Source organism: Caloenas nicobarica, chromosome 6 (genome assembly GCF_036013445.1).
Source record: "Caloenas nicobarica isolate bCalNic1 chromosome 6, bCalNic1.hap1, whole genome shotgun sequence".
Classification (NCBI taxonomy): Eukaryota; Metazoa; Chordata; class Aves; order Columbiformes; family Columbidae; genus Caloenas; species Caloenas nicobarica.
Window position 1 is genome coordinate 21,229,042 of NC_088250.1, and position 20,972 is coordinate 21,250,013.

The window sequence follows — 20,972 nt, forward strand, 5'->3', positions numbered from 1 at the left end:
ACAAAAGCCTGTACTGGTACAGCGATGCTATGTGCACATTTATTAACTATTACAAACATTCACCGAAGTACTATAGACGCGCTGTAGACATCTCCAGCGCTACAAACAAGGGGATCACACAAGTAAAAACGTCAATAAATAGTCCTGACTTAACAATTGATTCAACTTCTGTATGTTAGTTTTCTAGTTCACAAGTGAAACAGTAGAACAGTGTCTAACATAATACAGGTCCGATAGCACAATAATTTAGTGTTCACGTTCAACTGGTGTAATTAAAGATGTCTCAGGCAGATGGCCGAAGATCCCCAGCTCTGAGCTTTCCACCTCCACGGGCCGCGCGAGCCGCTGACCTGGAGCCAGAGCCCTGTTCCTCCGCTGAACTCGGGGCCCTGCGGCGCTCAACACCCCATCGCTGCGCACCTTCTTGGGATGCGCTACACACGAGCGAATTTAAAAGGGCATTATCGGTTATTGTAAAAAATAGCACCAGTTAAAATTTAACAAGTCTGAACCGCCACACTCCATTTATTCTAAGGCATTCAAAAATCTCTAACAAATTAGGATTTATCTGAAGCCCCAGCCAGTAATGTCACTGACTTCTGCTTGTGCCAGATCAGCAAGTCCTCTCTAAGCACGTGAGAACTAAAGGCTTTTTCTTACTCTGCCATCGGGCCGAGGAGCAGCGAATCGCTCACCGGCGGGCTGCCCAGAGGGAAAAGGGGGCTCCGGGCTGCAGCGCTCCAGCCCGGGCGCAGCGCTGACCTCCACCCACGTGAAGCAGCTGGTTTAGAAGCAGCAGATAGGGGGACGCTTCCTTCATCCCTGCCTCATTCTGACGTATTTTCACTGACTTACAGCTGTGGCAGAACACAGGCAGGAAGGAACCTTAGGGCCAGACACAAGCTGCTGTTCTATGCTCTTGTTTTTCAACAAACATGAAGCTTCACAGGTACATATTTTGCAGTGAATAATTACATATATGTGTTGACTTCACCGCAGTTTAGTTCAATACAAAGACCACCTTCATGCTTTTGCAATACTGTCCTTTAAATCTCCACCTGCCTCTGAACAGTTCTCAGCTGTGGAGATTTCCAGGAGAAACAAATTCACTTTTCTTCTTTTGCCCACTTGCCCGGCCTGTGCATTTCAAACAGCACCAGAGTTCAACTCCCCACACCTCTTCACAGTTTAGTCTTTAAACAAATTACATTGGATCCTTAAATAGCTCTCAGTGGGACGGATAACAAAGCAAAATGCTGAACCTACGCACACATGGGCTTCTGCCATAGTAAGGTGACACACAAAGACATCAAAACGAGAACTACATATACAGCACAGAACTTCACGTCAAAGCTCAGAGTTGACGGCCACCTGCTACCAGCAGTCAAACGCAGGTGAGAAATAACATAAAAATGTGAAAGAAAAAAAATGTTGAAAATGCTTATGAACAAGAAAAGTCATAAACTCAGGGCTTAGCTGCTTGGAAAGCTCCTTTAATCACATCTGATAAATCCAATAAACCCAAAATTTCATTTTAGGCGGTGGTGCTGGTGTAGGAAGTTCCCACCACACGCTGCGGCAGCCCTCTGTTGTCCCTGCCTCCCACGCCCATGTGTGACAGCTGTTTCTGCTGTCATTTTATGAGCTGGATGGGGGAACTGATCTGGGCTAAAAGAGCCTCTCTGCTCCCCGAGGTGTTTCTTTATTTGGATCACCGCTATCAGACTCGGCAGGCCCACAGCAGCTGAAGCAGGACCAGCTGAGGGGCAGCAAAGGCAGGAGCAGAAACGCTCTTCACAGCCACCTCCTCAGCACTAGGGAGGCTTTGCCACCATGTACCTTCCACGCAACTCACATGCTTCCTTCAGTCTCTCCCCCCTCTAACCTGCTACTGATTTTCATTAAACCTGAAAAAAAGTGTGCATCTTTAAGGCCTATACCTCTCTGTAGAACATAACTGAACCCAGAGAAGTGAGTCCAGCATTAGAGGGGAGCTGACACACGCACAGAAAGACGACAGTTTTTCCCTTGCTCCCTCAGGGAACCCAGCTAACAAGAAGCCCCACGTTACACTGTCTATACAGGCCACGAGGAGAAAACAAATCCTAAGAAGTCACTGCAGTACCGATCCAATCAAATGCATTTGTATTGCTACCTACATGGCAGGATGCAGAACAAGGGCTGGTGATGAGAAGGCTGGGGATGGCAGGGCCAAAACACCTGCTATTTAAATACTGCATATGGTTCTGCTCTGCCAGCGCAGGCACTGCCACGCTGCGCTGGGCTGGGAGCCGCCTGCTGGAGTCTCCCAGCGAAGAGGTGACAAAATTACTCCCTTCCTGCCCATCTCAAGTTGCTTTCTAGACAGAATTTGAAGATCTCGTATTACATTATGACAGAACTAATAAATAAATCCAGTGGACCAGTCAGCATTCAATTTCTCCATGCATATTTTGATAAGTTTCTCCAGTTGTCACCTTTGCTCAAATCACAGTTTAGCACTTTCAGAAAAGACCAAATGGTGTTAAACAAAATAGAGGTGTTTGTATATTGGAGGGATGTTAGCAACTTTCCAGTCTCTCTCATTTCATTCCACAAAGGCACACTTCTTAAATTTTATTTAAAAAAACAGTTACCATGTTAAGGCTTTCCTCTGAAAAAAAATACCTGTGCATCAGCCAAAGAGCCCAATACAAAGCCAGGCAGAGTCTTTTTTTATTTCTCACGGGTCCTGCCTTGTGCTGCAGAGCACTGTTCTCCTTCTGGCAAACTAGCGCACACTTTCGGCTTGTGCTCTGGGGCTACTGTGTGACACTTTTTCCCTCAGAGCCCATGCTCTTATCCGCTCTGGCATCTGAAGGCAGAATTAGAGGCATCGTAGAACTGCCCATGATTTCTGGGTGTGATGGCCTAGTTATCCAAGTGAAATTGCTCTGTAGGTACAACAAGCTTAGCTTGTGGCAATGTACCATTTCTGTAGCTAACTTCAGAGTATCAAAGATTTCATCTTAAGCCCAGTAGACCATAGAAGTGCAGAGGATTTTGATTGGCTTTACTCACCTTAGCACTAGACCATAGTTCCACCCAGTGATTAATGAAAACAAATCTGTTTTTCACAGTGGTTCCTATATAGCTGCACGAAGTATTATGAGAGTCGTTCAAAAACTTTCATGGGAAAGAATGATTGGATTGAAAAATAGATGGAAATCTTGTTACCACATTTATATCCCTGAATTGTTCAAAATAAAGACAAATTATAGCTAGTTTTTAATGATGTGTGCTAAGAGATTGTATTAGACATCTCATTCATGAGGTAATCAGTACTATTATGAATACTGCATCTGCTGTTTTCTGTAACAGCAAAATGAAAATTAAGTGTTTACACATTATATACACAGACACAGCCATGTGACCGCATAGCGCTTGGAAGATTACCTACTGCTTCCCATTTATTCTGTTCAGGGTTGTATTTCTCAATACTCTGCAGATACGTTCCTTTTGAATAAGAATACCCTCCCGTTACATAGATGCAGCCATTCATAACCACTGCGCCACACTCCATCCTTCTCTCCATCATGTGAGCCATCTGCTTCCACTCGTTTTGCTCGGGATCATAGCAGTCCGTGATCGTGGTCTGTCCACCCACAAAATAGATCTTGTTTTGTAACGTAATTGAACACAATCCGTATTCTTCAGGAAGAAAGGAACACAGTTCAACTCAGCATGATAACGTCAACTTAAGCTGCAACTACGTGACAAACATTTGGCACCACTGAGTTTCTCCACTGAGCTTAGGAGACACCTCCAGATTTTCTGCTACACTTGGTAAAACCAAGCTCAAGGCATTACAGAAGACACAAGCATCAGTACTTAGTGAGGACTGCTTTAAAGACTTACTGTTAATGAGTGTAGAACATAGAGAAAACTCCCTTAAAATTTATATAAATTATTTTTGTGAAATGCCTATGGATAGATTTTATAAAAAGTTAGTTTACTATATTATTAAACAGAATGTAGCCATTCCTCAGTTCAATATTTATATGGTACAGATGCTTGAAGAGGGTCTTCCCTTGCCCTCTCAGAGTGTGGAACTGGGAGATGACCCCACTCTGGCCCTTGCTGCCCTAAAGGAATTGCTCCTTTTATTAGGAACATGCCAGAAACTCTGAACTGGGCTTAACAAATAATCAAATCAAGCTCTATGCTCATTACAGAAATTATTGTTTACCTGGATGTGGACTTGTGGTGACTATACTCCACTCATTGCTACCTGAATGGTATCTCTGGATTTTATCGTAGGTGCAGCTTCCCCTGTACCCATAGTGACCTCCGGTTACATAGATGACTTCGTGCAGGACACAGGCGGTGGCATTTCCAACACCTGTACACAGTGCGAAAGTCACAACACACCTTTAGACTGCACACGGTAACCACAGTCACTTGCATCCATAATCACGTCAAATGACTTGTTAATTAATATTTTAGGGTGAAATTACGCTTGCAAGTATTTAACTGACCGTGAAATTAAATAAACTTGTCAAGACACTTTATTTTATCAGAACAAATCAAGAGCAATAAATAAAACTGCAGTAACTGATACATATTGCATGTAATACAACCATGCAATATTTCACAAATTTTTTCTGCAGTAATTGAAGGTATATTGTCACATTGGTTTTGGAACAGGGAATTACTTTCTTATAGAGATTTTTAAAGGTCACTTATATGGCAAGGACAAAGATGATGAGAGTTGAGATCATTCAGTGTCTCGGGGTATCTTTTCTGACACTTCAGTCTTTCTCACAGTATTGCTAATTATGCTATTGTATAACCAAGGACACAAACAGAACGGAGTCATGTTAATTCTGGCTTGAGTAGAACAAAACAAAATAAAACAAGGGATCTGGCAAGATAAACTGAACCACAATTAGGAAATTAGTGTGGGTTTTTTAAGCATCTAAGAAGTTTTACACAGAAAACAGGACAAAACAACTGCACAGAATGTGTAACTGCTCACAGTATTAGCATAGGATTTCTTTTTTAAAAAAAGGAAATAAAAAGAAGTAAAAAGACAATAATAGCAATGTTTGTGGAAAATATACGAACAATGAAGAAAGCTGTAGGAGTACGAGAAGTGTTTTTTCCTGTTACAGATACCTCCAAAACCTCTCATGTACGTAGAAAAACACTATACTGCATCAACTTACAGTAAAATTTTATAATTGTAAATAATTGCATTAATTTATAAAAATGTATGATAAAATGTATAATTGTTTATAAACTTTATAACAAAATAATACCCTTTACTTAGGCTGTGATCCAAATCCATACATTTTTTACAGATCACTATTTTGGCTGCTAGAAACAGGTATTAGTGTTTTTCATTATCCTCACACTAAATATTAAACAGATGATACACTGAAATATGAGGAAACTGCATGCAAGAAGTTTTAAATTAAGATGACACCTTTATAAATGATTGCACAGAAAATCTCAGTAATCTGGTCATATATTAAAATAATACAATCCCTTCATTGGAGCTTGCTCTTTGACCATCTACTGAAAGGACCCTAATCCCAGGTAGTTTTCCAATTTCTTTCTAATTCGAACAGAAATTTTACTCCTGAAAGAAGGCAAAATTAAACTGAGACTACCACTTGCTTTTCCACTCCAGTGTTCTGTGGCACAGCCCAGCACAGCGTTTGGATGTTTGCAACAGTTTGGCTGGTAAAGACCTGAACCAAAGCCCACCAGCACTAACAGGAGACCCCCATGGCCTTCGCTAGAGCTTGGATGAAACTCTAAACATGTCCATGGCACTAAAGAGTGGCAAATGCGAAAGGACTGACATTTTAGGAAAACGCCATACAAAAGCTTACCTACCTTTGATCATGTTTGCAATAGGAAGCCATTTCTTTTTTAAAGGATCATAGAACTCAGCTTCTTGCACTGGAGCTCCCTTTCGGTAACCACCCAACGCATAGATGCAGCCACTCAAGGTCACCACGCAGTGGTAATACCTCGCGTCAAGCATGGGGCAGCCTTCTGTCCACTCATCTCTCTCACTGTTATATATCCACACGGTGTCAAGGGCTTCGATGCTCTCTGTTCTATAACCTCCTGTCACATATATGTCTGGTCCCAAGCTAGTGACCCCATAGCTCTCTCTGGTGTGATCCGGCATCTCTGTTCCCTGGACCCACGCGTTGGTTAAAGGATCCCAAACATGCACTTCTGATAAGGGGTGCCAATAATATCCTCCAATCACATACATGGCAGCTGTGGGTCTTCTGGAAAGACCTTTGGGACTGGGGTTCAGAGCACTGTATATGAGTGACCTTATCTTATTGTAATTAAGTCGGCTCTTTTTTTGTAGGCTTAAAGCTGACCTCAAATACATGTTATCCAAGTCCACCTGGATGCAGCTGAGCAGTTCATAGATGTCTTCAATTCTTTCCTCCACGTTGTGCGCAACCCACTTAACAACGGCTTCGATGGCTGCCTCTTCTTTCCAAACATTGAGATTCTCTCTGGCGAGAATAAAAGAGAGCTTCTCCTTGCCAATGTCCAGAAACTCTTCCTGCTTCCACACTTCTTCAAACTGCCATAACAATATCCTCCTGGACTCTTTTTCCAGCTCCGAGCAATCGTGATACTCGGCAAAGGAGTGCATCCCTATGCAGTTGTCAGTATCTAGGTGCCTCACCAGGAACTGCTCACAGGCTTTCTTCACTGACACGAACTGGAGAAGATCTGCCGCCTGGAGCAGGCTTTGGACATTCCTCTTTGTTATCTGGATCTGTGATGTGTATGCGTAATTCACGAGGGCTTCCAGCACAGCATGGCTGAGCCCGGGAAGCCTGACCTGGCTTTTCGATTTCTCTTTCATATCGGCTGTGAACATGGCTTTGAAATAATTGCTGCACGCCGCTAAGGCGGCTCTGTGGCAGTGGAAGATGACCCCCGAGGCGCACTGCAGGATGATGTCGGTGAACAGCCCGTCCAGGTAAAACGCCCGGAACGCCTCCAGGAACCCGGCGGGGTGAGAGGAGTCCTGGTAGAGGAACGCGTACTCCTCCTGCGCGGCCGCTGCCATGGCCGGACCCGCTGGCCGCTCCGGCCGCCCCGCGCCTTTGTCCGCGCCCCGCCCGCCGGCTCCCGGCCCGCCCCGCGCCCCCCGGCCTCCCCGGCGCGGTACTTACGCCCGGGCGGAGCGCGGCCGCGGCGGCCCCGTGACCATCTTTGGAAGAGCCGCAGCCCGCGGGAGGCGGCGGGGCCGGAGCGGCGGCGGGGCCGGAGCGGCGGCTCCTATTTTGGTTGCCGGCCGCCTGCCCGGCCCGCCCCCGCGGAGCCCTCCGCGAGGTCAGCGGGCCCCGGCGCCCAGCCCGGCCCCCGCCCGCCGGCTCCGCCCGGGGACGCTCCAACCTGAACCGCCGCTGCTGCCCCGGGACTCCCCCCTCCTGGGGGCAGGGGTTAAAAGGCTCAGTACGAGGATGACATAAGGCCCGGCCGTATTAGGGACAGAAGCAGATGCCTGGGGAGCGTCACCAGCTTGGTGGCTCTCAGCACACAACAAAGCAAGCGGGCCTCTTACAGGGGCACCCCGCTCTTCAGGCACCCGGAGGAGCGATGCTGGGAAGGGCAGCGAGCTCCAGGGGCTGCCCCCTCACAGAAGGGCAGGATTCAAGAAGTGGCCAGAATTCTCACACACCTGAACCTGGCAGGGTGCAAAGGACAGTCGCAAACTATGCTGATGGACACTGCAACTATAAGCAAATTCTTCAGGAAGGTTATACCGGCTTTTTACCACTTCTGAAAACATGGTTCACAATTTAAGTCGTCTTTTTCTTCTCTGGTAGCAAAACATTTTCTACAATGGAGACCTTTAAATGTATTGAAGCACAGCATTCTCTGTGTTTAAGCAGATGTGCTCCCTCCTTCACCTGCAGCAGGGTTTGGATCGTTGGGATCAGGCAGTCAGCTCCCCCTGCTCTGCCAGAGCTCTCCTGGATTGAAAGGACTGGCAGTGGTTTCTCCTACCAAAAGGAGGTGGGTATTTGTTATTATTAGCTAAGTGCCAGCAATACCCAAAAGGAGACATTAGGAGAGCTCTGGCTCTTCACAGATTAAAAAGCATCAATTTTTCCTTCTAATTACTGGTGGTACTTCCTCCACGCCGCCTACCAGAAGCATGAACTAAAGAAGGAATCAGAACTGGAAAGTGTATATGCCCCTCTGCCCCCTCCTCACATGCTGACCATGCAACAGGACTCAACCTTGCCCTCGGCCTTTATGTAGTAACATGAAACATAAATAAGCTGATGCAAACAAAAAACAACAAACCCTTCACACATCTTTCCCTTCAGTTTTTCAACTGCTCTTGCTGTACGGTTAGCCCAGGAAATCCCAGTTCTGTGCCGTAACCCAGCATCTGGCAGTAGCCCTGTGTCTCTGACCCGGGCCTGGCCCTCAGCTATGTTCCCAACTCCCTTTCTTTGGAGTGTTCCCTTGTGCAGCCCTGAGTCTGTTTATACATCCCCATGCCAACAGCTTTGTTTTGCTGTGGATTTGCACTTCCCATTTCATCAGCTTCCTATGGAATAGCGGGAACTTCTCCCAGGTCTTGGCTGTCCTACTGGCACATAATACTAAAGCTAAGTACTCTTTATAGTAGCTGGTGTACAATAACAGTCCTGTTACCATATCAATTTCCCATACACACATACACCTTCCATTACACATTTATTTTCATAACATCTTTACCCAAGACATCTCCCTGCTAGAGAGCATGTTAACGTAAACTGTCAGCAAGCCTAGAGGTCAGCAACATTTAAGTACTGAACAAGCATCCCTTCAAGGAGCTTCTCCCATTCTCTTTTGGCTGGGTTACCAGCTTAAACAACTTCGCCCTTTGGGAATACTCATCTCCTCTCCCTCATATCCAAATGTGGAAAAATCTGGTAATTGTGGTGCTTCAGAAAAGTTCTCTCTTTCCTTTTATTAGGAACAAAAAAAACCCCCAAACTTCATATTAATAGCTTAATGTTCTACCTACTAGAACTGAAAAATTTCTTCTGTCTCCAACACACACTTTGCCTAGCAAACAGCATCCATCACCTCTACCCCCTACTTGCAGTGATTAGATCATAACTGCTAATACTCCAAGTAGTCTACTTTGCTTAATCTACTCTTAACTCTTGCTTCAGTGCTTTCATCAAAACCACAAAAAGCACCCCTATTTGAGCATGAAGATGAATTTCTCACTCTCACGGCAAAATACAGGTAGAACAATAGTTAATATAAGTGGAAGAAAAATATTAATAATTATTTATATACTGGTTTTTTGTTTGTTTTTAAGTAAACATTAACTGAGATCTGTAGACAAACTGAGAGCAAATTGTCTCACAACTAAGTTCTGAAAAGCAGGAAGATACCAGCACAGCATCTGGAACATTCAGCAGCACATACAGAATAATGGAGGCACAAAATATAATAATAATAATAATAATAATAATAATAATAATAATAATAATAATAATAATAATAATAATAATAATAATAATAATAATGATGATGATGTAACTATACAAAATTGTACTATGCAACAGCCATTGCCATTCTTGTGTATGACCTGGAAATCAGACAACTTAAACCTGCTACAACTTGAGACCCATCAGTTCTTCAGATGGTGTTTTTGTGCCCCTGCACAAGACAACTGGGTAACATCTCCAGTACAAACATCTCAGGCACTTATCAAATATCCATCATCAAAGCAATGCTCCTGAGAACAGAAGTATATTATTCTGGACATCTTATACAACAGACTGCTCAAAACAACCTTCTACAACTCGTTAAAGCAGGTGAAGGGCTAAAACCAGGACCATTTACAAGGAAGTATTCAAAGGAAATCTTAATTTCTTGACACTATCAGTCTGAAAACAGGCAAGACCACTCCTAAAAATCTTCAACTAAGAAGGTAGTGACAACATCAAATGGCAGTAAGAAAATGAGAACAACGCTGCACAGAAAACAGAGGAAGACAGCTACAGCAATTGCAGGCTGCTGAGCTACACCTCAGACATCTCCAACGCAAGTGCTGCAAAAGTTGGGCTCATTTCTCAGTTATTAAGGCACTTAAGCTAAAACAGACATCAGTTCAACAGCAGACTACATCATCATTTTGGACCTTTTGTGGGACTATAAGAAGGACAACATTTGGCATGAAAATACATTAAGTTTTAGATTTATTTTTAATATCTTTATATGCATAGCCCAACTCCTGGGGTTCATCTCATTGTGAGTGGTAAAGACTATGTTCACAAACGATTCCTTAAACTACTTAAAGACAGAACAATTCTGTTAAAACGGACATAGAAGTTCCCTTCCAGCCCATAAGAGAAGACTATAGACATGGATGGGATGAGAGTGAATAGGTAAAGTCACTGTAAACACTTACACATATGCACCGTTCTGTGGGCCTGTGCACTGCAGCAAAACCTCAGCAAGAAAAAAGCACCTGGCTGACTAGGAGCTGACAGCGTGGAAGATCAAACCAGCGTTAGCTCTGTGTAGCATGGCAGCAGCACGCCATCAGGGTGGTAGTCAGCAGAACAGGAGAGTGACTTTTCTTTAAACAGAACAGCAATGTCCTTACTGCTCTCCAGAAGAGAAGAGGTCTGACTGACACAATAAATTAAGGTGTTATCCAGAGGCTGACGCCTACACTTGTGTTCATTCTCTCCAGGCCCCTTACAAGAACAGGTGCCCAATGACACACAGGCCAGTAGAATACATTACACAAATCAGGGGTGTTGCTTTTGTCAGCAACAGTAACTTTTATTGTCTTTACAATACAAGAAAACAAACTATTAAAAAGTAATTTTGTTTGGTAAAATATTTAGTATTTTGAAAATATAAATGCATCTTCAGATCAAACAAGATTACGATACCAAATAATTTACAAAATTAAACATTCATCCTGATCAAATAAGTATAAAAGCCAACAGTTCCAGAACAATGCTCCTGGCACCTAATGTTTTATAAGTAAATAATTTCATTATTTTGTGCACTAAACCAGCTCCTTCCCCTAAGCACATGAACAGAAAAGGTCAGTTATGCAGTTGGTAAAGGCTTTGGGGGAGGGAAGGAAGACCAAGAGTCACTCCTCTTGCAACTGCCCTTCTCCACTATGTTGGAATGTGTACTATGTCAGAAAGCCAGTTTCCCACTGCTGTCAAGATTGAACATAAACACTTTCAGATTGTGTTTAGAAAACATACATTCAGATAACAGGCCAATTTTACAATTTTCTGCTTTTATGCACATGCAGTTTTTCTCTCCATGGAAGATAAAACATAACCATATTAGTTTCCTTTTACCATTTGCATTATTCCTTCATAAGCAGCTTCAGATAAGATATAATGTCAATACCAGACGACCAAACCAGAACAGAACACTCTACAGGACTGAGGTCTTGGGCCAGTTGAGAAATCTTTTTCTCCAAGGTGTACCCCTGCCTAGGCATAGCAATATCATCCTTCTTCAAAAACATTACTGGACATAAGTCATTCCCACCATCACCGATATATACAATTTGTGTATAACTTACTCCTCTCTCCAACTGTTTATCCAGAAATTCTTTTAAAACTTTCCTTTTGCACAGGTTTTTAGGGCACTTTGCACAATGGTGAGCATGGAAGTTCTGTACAGTAAGATAGCCAGTACTGCTGAATGCTGCAGGGTTTGTGAACACTTCATCAAACACCTTATGGAAGTCAGCAGCTTTCAAAATCCAGTCAATAAACACTGTATTAGAATCTGAAACAATTATGCAGTCAAACAACTCTTTGTTCTCGCCAATAAAACCCAGAAGATCTACCATTCCCGCAGTGAAAGGAATTGTTGTCATAGTTCTTTTCATCTCATCTTCTTTGATGCCATTGTCTCCCAAGTAGACAAAGACTCTGCCCATATATTCTGTCCAGTGTCCTGGTTGGTAGGAGTTTCTTAATCCGTTAGGAAGTTTTTTCTCGGGGGCACATTTCACAATCCAGGTATCACTATTTTCATCTATGATTGTATGGTCAAAATCAAAAACCAAGAGAAATTTCATGGCTGTCAGAAAATGGTTTCCAAAACAAGCAAAAAAAGAAAATTATTTATGTAAACAAAAGTACTGAATTCCTACCCTGATCTTGCGCTCAGAAGAGAAAAATCTTGCATTAAACTGAAGCATTAGGACAAATATCTAAACAAAACCAAAGTAAACTATTTATGGCCACCGCAGCTATGGGAAGTTGCGCTGAAGCTAAAGTCTGTAAAGGTCAAAGTTCTAGTTCAGTATCAAACTTGTTTAAAATAGATAATGTGAAAGAATCTAAACTCACGCTGCGTAGTTACTAACGCTAACAGGGTCAATCTTCCAGTGCTCGCGCACCAGCGGCCTGACCAACGGCTCTGAATTTCTCCATCACCACTTGCCAGTGCAACCGAACCGCGATTCTCCTGGCAAACACATTGACAGAGATTTCAAAAGGAAACGACTACTGAGCAGACGGAGCCAGTCTTTTTAATAAGGTCGCACCAAATCAAAGCAGCCAACCAACAGAAATGCTGCCGTTTGTGGATCGGGAAAAGAAAATAAAGGTGCTTGTTGTGGTCCTGCAACGTCAGTACCTGCGGCTGCGGAAAGCCCTGGGAGCAGCAGACAGCCGGCAAGTCCTCTCGCTCCGTAACACCAGCACCGCCGCTTCCACCGCCCCGGGCGTCCCTCAGGCCGGCGCCCCAGCCAGCAGCGCGACGACCGCGCCGGCGTTAAAGCGGAGCGGCCGCCCCAGGGCCCGGGCTGTGCGAGGCGGGCCGGCCGGGCAGCGGCCCCGCGCGGGGCTCCGCGGCGGGCCGGAAGCCCGGGAGGGAAACGGACAGAGCGCGCGGGGCCGCGCGCAGCCGCTCCCGCCCGCGCGCCCCGCCACCGGCCGCACGGCGCCGACCCACCCGCGCGCCCGCCGCTTCCGGCTCCCTGCGCCCGAGCCCCGCCCGCCGTTCGCCACGTGCCTGGAGGTCACGTCATCACGTCACCCCCGCCGGGTTGCCTGGCAACCGCACGCGTACCCCGGCGGCGCGGCCGAGGCCATGGCGGCGGGGCCCGGGCCCTCCCGCGGGAGGCGGCAGCAGCTCGCCCGTGAGTGGGGCTCTCCCGCGGGCACCGGGGGGACGGCAGGGCCGAGCCCGTGGCCGCACGGGCTGTACGCGGCTCCGGCAGGCTCCAGGGGTGCTCCTCGTCTCCGTGTCCAGGATGACTCTTCCCCAAACCCGCCCCCGGGCCCCAGCTGCAGCCAGCCAGGCCGGCTGTATCTCCTTCAGAACCACCTGGAGAGAACTGGCCTGGAGCAGCGGCGGCACAGCAGCGGCCGGCAGCTGCCGCCAGAGAACAGGGTGCCTGGCCGGTCCCTGCTGCGGGGAGCAGGTGTCAGCGCACGGTCACCTTTGGCAAAGCTCCTGCCCCTCGGGCACAGCGGGGACATAGGGTCTGGACCCCAGCACAAGGCAAAGATTTGCAGCTGCATCTGAAAAACAGACTTTGCCACCAGTATCACTGTAAGAGAAAGCCTCCTGACGTTTTAGACACGGCACGACAGTCTGCTGCAAATCAGATGAACCAGGAGAATTTCTAGCAGGACACCACTGCCCAGAGTGCCTTTTCCTTCAAAAATACTGGTGACAGTGTGAGGGGCATTTCACAAAACCCAGTGATCACCTAGAAAAGCAGTGTTTGTGACTTTACCAATACTCTCCCTTTCCTTTTGGGAATGCTCCCAGGTCCCTGTGGTTCTCAGAATGAGGCCCAAGTCCTGCCTGGGAAGCATTAGTAACCACAAGCCAAACCTGTCCATACACACAAACAGGCCAGGGGACACAAACAGCGAAGTCAGTCAGTGCCCCAGCCCACGTACAGGCTCTGCACGTAGCTGGACTACAGATACACATACCCTGCCTGAGCTCTGGGCCACGGGGAGAGTACCTGAGACTAAGAATAACTGTCACAATGCAAAAACTCAAATCCTGATACAGGTTTGAATACAGGATTTTCTCATATCAAGTAACCTCAGTATCTTTTCTTCCCTCTGCACAGCACCACATCATTGGGAAGAAAATAATGTTCTAGCTCAATGTTTTCTTCCAAAGGAAGTCGATCTTCGTCAGGTAATTGTATTCCCAAAAGCAGAATGGGAAAGGATTCAAGACAGTCTTGGCAGCACATCTAGAGAAGCAGCACGCATCCTCGCTGAGAAGAAAGAGCGGGAAGAAATGCGCTTACGCTCCAAAGCTGCTGTAAAAGATTGGTCCAATACCATTATGGTAAGTACAAGACACATTTTTAAACAAGGGGATTCCTTTTCATATAAGCAAAACCACTCATAGTAACATTTCTAGCTGTAGTCCCTTTAACATTTGCTTTGAAATATGTTTTAATAAAACTCTATTTACATATATTTAACATCTAACATCAACATTTACACTTTTTGAATTAAAGCTAAAATGCAAAATTTAAAAAACAAACAAACCAACCAACCAACAACAGAAAAAACAACATCCCCCCCCAACCCAAACATGGAGTACATCACTTTCAGAATGGGTTATATGTTTTTAATCCATGGGCTTTGAATGTGATACCTAATTTTATCTGCACTGTAGGGCCTGATGCAACGGAAACTTAAAGCCAAACAACTACGTGAAGAAAGACAAGAGGAAGAAAGAAAGTTAATTGATTTGGAAGAAGCACAGTTTCAAGCAGCGCAACGGAAGGCGGCTATTGATCGTGCAGAAACCTACCTATACTATCAGAACCAAAGAGTGAAAGGGTTGCATGTTTGTTGACAACTTATACTTTTAAAAGTCAAATTGTACTCAATGTCCTTAAACACTTATGAACACACAAATTACTTTAATATTCTCTTGCAGAGTGCCCTTCTACTTGCAGAGGTCCTAAAAGAACGAGATGCTCAAGTTGAATTTAAAAAGTTAAAGTCAGATGTTAAAAAAAAGAAGGATGAAGAAAAGGAACGTGAACGTAAAGAAGCTAATCTTAGAGAGCAAGAAGAGGCACATCGGCATTATATGAATCAGCGTTATATGACTCAACAGGCACTACGCAGAGATCTGATGGAACAGTAAGTAATAATTAAACAAAAGTAACCCTACTTTATTATTTACTTAAACTCTCTTTTCACAAATACATTCCATAAGGTTTTTACGTAAACTTACTAATAATCTGATTCACAAATGCGACACTTTAAAAGAAAAATCCAGAGTGCCACAAAAGACATTGCATTAAAGGGAAATGCTGTGGATATGCAGCGTCTTTTAGTTGCCAACAGTCTGCATGTAAAATCGCCTTTGGCAGGCATCACTAGGTTTTAGTCAAATTGCTGTTCACAAGTTACTGAAAATTTTGGTTCCAGAAGAAAAGCTTAAACCAGATTTTCCATTTGTCTATAACTAGATTCCAGAGAACACATCGAAAGAACACATCGCTGCCCCCTCCCTTCTTTCTCTCAACTTTTCCAGAAATCTTATAGAGGGGTCCCCAGTGATCTGATAGAAGGAACCAAATTCCCTGAGGCAGAGGAACTGTTCAAAGTCTGGTCTCAGATATTCCATGTCCAATAGATAAATCCTCGCAGAATTAATATAGAATACTACCAGCTTAAGCTGTTGCCTGCATGCCCAGAAGAAGCAGCATAAATATGGTGGGACTTACTGGGGAAATCTTGTTCACTGAGGATGCTGCAGAGATAGGCCAGAAGGTTATGAACGCAGTGGTGCTAAGGAGTCATCCAGATAAAGCTTGTTACCACTAGACTGCAGTCTGTGAACGAACCATGTAGCTCTTTTCTAGTCAGAGGATTGAGGGCTACCATTACAAACAATGATGCTATTTTTCACCTCTGATATTGCAACCACCTTCAATTCAAAGTATCACATTCTTCAGCGCAAGGTACCTACGGTTATGCAGAATCTCTATCTGTTCATTACTTCCAGCAGTCCCTAGCTTGTTTATCCAACTCCTTTTTCAATTCAGAATAAAGGAGCACAAACATCAGGCAGATCTGGCCAAGCTAGAAGATGAAAGAGAAAGAGAACAAATAGAGAAATCAAACCGGTTGTACCAATTGGAGATTGAGAAAATAATGGAAAAGGAACAGGAGGAAAAAGCTGAACGCCAGAGGCTGCATCATGTAAGTAACAGGAAAGCAAAGCGTTCAAAATCCTTGTTTCACCTTGGCTGCCTGGTGAACCAAGAGCATTCCTATATCTAAATGCATCTACTGGCAACAGGGGGGCTTGCTGACAGCTTCAGCAGCATTGGATCACATGCCCACCTTGCCAGTTGCAGGCCATGTCTGTCTCCTCTGCTTTTGAGAAATGCATCTTGGAGGCAGTTCCTTCTCATGTGTGAAGGGACATTGACACCTGATGCTTTGACTGGTCTATCATTAAAAAGCCTGCTGTAGATATCAAGAAATATCCTCCTTGAGAACTGGATTTAAGTTCCACATACCTGCTGTTTTAAGCCCATTTTCCTTTGTTAGGCACAGGGAATAGCCTGAGACTGAACAAAACATTACCCTTCTAACTTTACTTTCCCTTTATGATTTGAGTTGTTTAGAAATTTAGTCAAGACCTGCTGCCTTCTCTTTTTATCTTTGAAGGCATCTTGCTATACGCAAACTAGAAACATGTCAGAACAGTTCATACAGCATAAAAAATAGGGGTTTTTTTACATATAATTATAGAAAACTGCTCTTCAGCTATGATTTGGATTAAGCTCTCAGCCTGGGATAGTTTTGGACGAGGTGGGCCAGGAGCAGAACGGTCTGTGTATGTGTTGGCAGGGGCTGCACCATCCCATTCATGTCAACACCCCTCTCTCCTATGTGTGGGAACGGGAGCAAGGGATGATGCTCATGGCATTGCAGAGCAATGTGTTTGTGTAACGGGCTGGAGAAGCAGCTGTTCGATGCTCAATACCCCTTCCTCTGCACATCTATCTCCTCTTCATGCATGCTGGAACATGGAGGTAGAAGTAAGTGGAAGTACCGAGAATCCCTTTTCTCTTTCTCCTCTCTTTGAAAGAAACATGGAGAGAGGGAAAAGGGAGTGATTCTTTAAGTTGCTCCCTCAGGCCCAGATTTTGTAAACTTCATCTGTTATATCGGGACCATTTTGCCCACACAGGAGCATGTAAGTAACCAGAAAATACTCAAAGCAATAGAGGAACAAAAAGAAATGGAAGAGAATGATCGGATTAAAGCTCATTTTAAAGCAAAGGAAACTATTGCCAAGATGGTGAAAAAGAAAAAAGCTGAAATGCGTAGGTAGGTATAAATTGTAAATTAAAAATAAAAATCAAAATAATAAATAATAAAAAAATTAAAAATAATAACTAAAAAATAAAAAATAAACTATTACACAAAGACTTGCAGAAGTGCAAAGCTCTACACCAGTGTGTTGGGAACAGTGATTTTCCACATGGCCTGCCAAGCCTTCCCCCCCTCAACAATGAAAGACAATTAAAATCCTTGACAAAAGTACTTCTGGGCATAAGCTATACTTCCCTGAGTCAGATCAAGAAATATAATTTTACTTCTTAACTAGGCACCTATATTAATTAATTACACTGGGTTGTTATTAAGGGAAAACAGTTTACCAATTTAATATTGAGGGTATAGCATGAAAATATCACTGAGCCAATCTAAAATCTCCCTTGTCGCTCCTGGCCAATGCTCCCAACATTTCTCTCCTGATGGTAAGATACTAGACAGACTCCGCACCGAGTGATCCAGCTCATTATTGCAAAAGAAAGCTGGTGTTACAAGAACACAGGGAACATTCATTTGCTAAATCAGATAATTTAAAAAATACAAAACAGGAGGAACACAAGGAGATCAAGGAGCTGGGTGTGTGAGCCAGCCAAAAGTGTGGCAAGAGGAGAGACTAGAAGCAGGATTGCTGAGTTTGGTAGCAGTAATACTTCAGGTAGACCCAGGTTTGTACTCTGGTATGTTATAGTAGCTCATGTTCTTCTGCAGACTAACACAGGAACGTCAGACCAAAATCATTACCCAACTAGCTGCACAAATGAGTGAGGCATTAAAGAGAGAAGATGATCGTTTTGCTAGAGATGTTGCAAAAAAAGAAGCTGAATACCAAAAAAAATGCAAAGAGAAAGAAGCAAAAGAAAAGGCAGCCATTGAATCCATTGCTGAATACAGAGCCACTGTGGTAAGAAACCTGAGGCTGTTCTCATTCCTGTTTACTCAGCTGAGGAGCCTGGCCCAGATCACAGCTGGTGGCTCTGGTGCCAGGCATCAGCATGCTTCAGCAGGCCCGCTGACATCTTTCCTGGGGTCCCCTCTCCCACTTCCCCGTTGGGTGCACATCTGCCAGGGCTGCTGAAAACCCTGCGCTTGGGCACTGGGCAGCCACAATGACCGTGCTCAGCACTGATATAGGGCTGCTTCCACCCAAAGAGACGACTTCCAAACTAGCAGCCTAGCTCCTTGGTTAACTTTTTTGTGTATTTTGTAATATATAGATTAAGATGAAAGCAGAAAAGGAGAGAGAGGAAAAAGCAGAAGGTAAAAAGGAACTTCATGCCTTAATGGAAGAGAGCCGCACCTACCTGGAAACAGAAAAAGCCAAGAAACAAAGACGACGTGATGCAAGCGTGAAAGTACAGAAAATTCAGATCCAGCAAATGGTAAATAGAAGAGCTGTACCCTCTTAGCCCCTTCAGAAAGACACATGCATCTAAACCAACAGCACTAGCTCCTGCCTGAGAGGGAAAGAGAGAGAAGTAGCTTGCCGTGTTTTGGTGGGGCGAGTTGATCATTGGTTTTGTTTCCAAATCATGCACGCTCCACACATGTTGGTGTTGGGGACCAGCCTCCCGTCAGAGCAGTGGTGCAAGTCAAGGCTGATTTGCAGTGACCAATCATGTTCTGTCCAGTGTCATTATGTATTATGCTTTTGTGGCCCTCTTGTATCTTCTGGGCAGGTCTCCAAAAAGCAGCAGCTAATGCTGATGTTCACTCAGCTATTTAACGTACCCTTTTTGTGGTGAGTACGGCAGGGGAGAGACGTGGGAAGGGATGATATTTGACAAGTACCAACTAACATCACCACAGATCTCCTGTAAGCTTCTACCCTCTTTAAGTTTTAAGGGATAGTTATGTTGTGAAGCAAATAGTAAGTTTAGTTATTCCCTTTTCTTCATCAGGCTGAAAAGCAGGCAAAAAAACAGGAGGAAAAGCAAGCAGAATTGGACTACGATGCTCAGAAAGAAGTTATTGCACTTTGTAAGGAGCGTGAATTTCAGAAGTATGCCAAGCAAGTAATTGAATCAGAGTCCAAGATTACACATCATCTTTATCCTCTTCTCAAAGCATGCAAAGGTGGAAGAGACTTGGGCATCGGTCTTCTTCCAGAGGAAGAGAAGGAATAAGTACGAGTTTTCAAGCACAGGACAGTGCTGGGACCCAGTTACCTTGTTGTGGCAGCACTACTGCTGAAGAAGTTAAGAACAGGAAATAACATTTAGACTATTCAGCCAGGAAAGGCAGAAGCAGTTTTCACGTAGGTAAAAAAAACAAAAACAAAAACAAAAAACAAAACAAAAACAAAAAAGCTTTTTTACCCTTATGGGCAGAGTTAAACTGTAAATGATCTACATCAAATATATGCTATGAACCTGGAAGTCCATTTGAAAAAAAAAATGCTGGAGAACTGGTTATATTGTCAAAAATCTCCACCTTGTATTTCAGGAAAGTTAGTTTATTAAACTTGAGACAGAAATTCATTATGTATAATTGACCATCAGTGTAACCCATTCCAGCCAAAAGCTTGCTATTACTGTTATATTTTTATTATTAATTACTCTAAAAATTCACTGTCCTGGGTTTTTCAGGTCTGGGGTACGAATTCCCAGTGCAAACAGTTACATTTTTCACTATCCAATTTCCAGTTAAGTATTCCCCATAACAGAAAAAAAACAAACACCAAAATAACTTTACAGATTCTACAGGGAAAAAACCCCACCTTAATGCATGTTAAAAGTTAGAATAGTCATGGTACTGCAGTCTTTATAGCATTTTGCAACCACCTCTATAAAACAAATCTCATGCTATAAATCAGTTGCACTATATGAAAATATGAATGTGATTTGACCATAGCCCTTAAGAGGTCACCTAGGAAGAAAACAGGTCCCAGTATAGCTGTAAATAGCTACTACAAAAAGAGAGCATAGCAACAAAAGACAACATAGACCGTTCTTTCAAAAAGACTCACGAAGATTCAATCTGTGGTAAAGAGATTCCTCAGCTGACTTACTCTCCAGCACCCAAGTCACACACACATCTCACTCCTTAAGCTTAGTTTCCTTGCTGAGAGTTTATCATCATGTTCCTGCCTTGGACAGAGTTAGGGTTTCCTACGATGACTTCACCAGTATCCTGGGGTCTAAACTGGGTATCCCCCTATCCTGAGGTCCACTGAAAATAACGTTCAAGAAAGCTGAAGCTTTGCTTTGTCGCACACAACCTTCTGTTCCAGCCCCCCAGCTGCGCGTCTCTGTCAGCGAAACTAGAAAATGACACAAGTTCAAAAAAAACACAAATTAGGAGAGTTTTATAAAAGATACTTGCCAATATTTGAGTTTGTAAAATGTGTATTTTGTGTGCCTTCCAGTTTCTGAGCCTGGCTTCCAACAGCAACAGGCTTTGAGCAAGACAGGAGGCTGCCCTGGAGGTCAGGTCCCTCCTGCAAGGTGGGGGCCCCGCAGAGCTGGTGTTACCTCCTCTACAGTGTAAAGCAGCTGGATGTAAGATGGATGTAAGACGGATGTAAGACAGATGAACGCCTTCCCTGGTGGGGAGTCTCTTCCAGGCAGGGCAAGGGAGGAACTTTTGGAA

General features: G+C 44.1%; 3 protein-coding genes across 6 annotated transcripts in view; 1 reads left to right on the forward strand and 2 right to left on the reverse strand.

Annotated features, from left to right (window-relative positions):
* LOC135990053 (kelch-like protein 23) overlaps positions 1–12,852 on the reverse strand; it is a 24,147-nt gene extending 11,295 nt beyond the window's left edge. The window contains exons 1-3 of one of the 4 annotated variants that reach the window (XM_065637369.1): positions 5,884–7,400; positions 4,229–4,381; positions 12–3,690 (exon numbers count right to left, since the gene is read on the reverse strand). In XM_065637369.1, the coding sequence (XP_065493441.1) occupies positions 3,380–3,690; positions 4,229–4,381; positions 5,884–7,096 (1,677 nt within the window). In that variant the 5' untranslated portion in view covers positions 7,097–7,400 and the 3' untranslated portion in view covers positions 12–3,379. Of the gene's footprint in view, positions 1–11; positions 3,691–4,228; positions 4,382–5,883; positions 7,401–12,675 lie in introns of those variants that run through there. The other 3 variants (XM_065637367.1, XM_065637372.1, XM_065637368.1) reach the window with 3 other exon arrangements.
* PHOSPHO2 (phosphatase, orphan 2) lies at positions 10,895–12,669 on the reverse strand. Its single transcript, XM_065637374.1, has one exon. It carries the CDS (start codon positions 12,110–12,112, stop codon positions 11,387–11,389), a length of 726 nt encoding a protein of 241 aa, XP_065493446.1. The 5' UTR covers positions 12,113–12,669; the 3' UTR covers positions 10,895–11,386.
* CFAP210 (cilia and flagella associated protein 210) lies at positions 12,610–19,596 on the forward strand. Its single transcript, XM_065638128.1, is given in 10 exon segments — positions 12,610–13,201; positions 14,132–14,358; positions 14,695–14,868; positions 14,962–15,170; positions 16,082–16,238; positions 17,239–17,378; positions 18,093–18,285; positions 18,599–18,763; positions 19,283–19,478; positions 19,481–19,596. Coding segments are annotated over 10 exon segments (2,169 nt in total).
* Positions 19,597–20,972: the final 1,376 nt, after the last annotated feature.

Bases quoted from the DNA above. Each gene is read 5' to 3' on its own strand.
- PHOSPHO2 (XM_065637374.1), bottom strand. From the start codon at position 12,112: ATGAAATTTCTCTTGGTTTTTGATTTTGACCATACAATCATAGATGAA.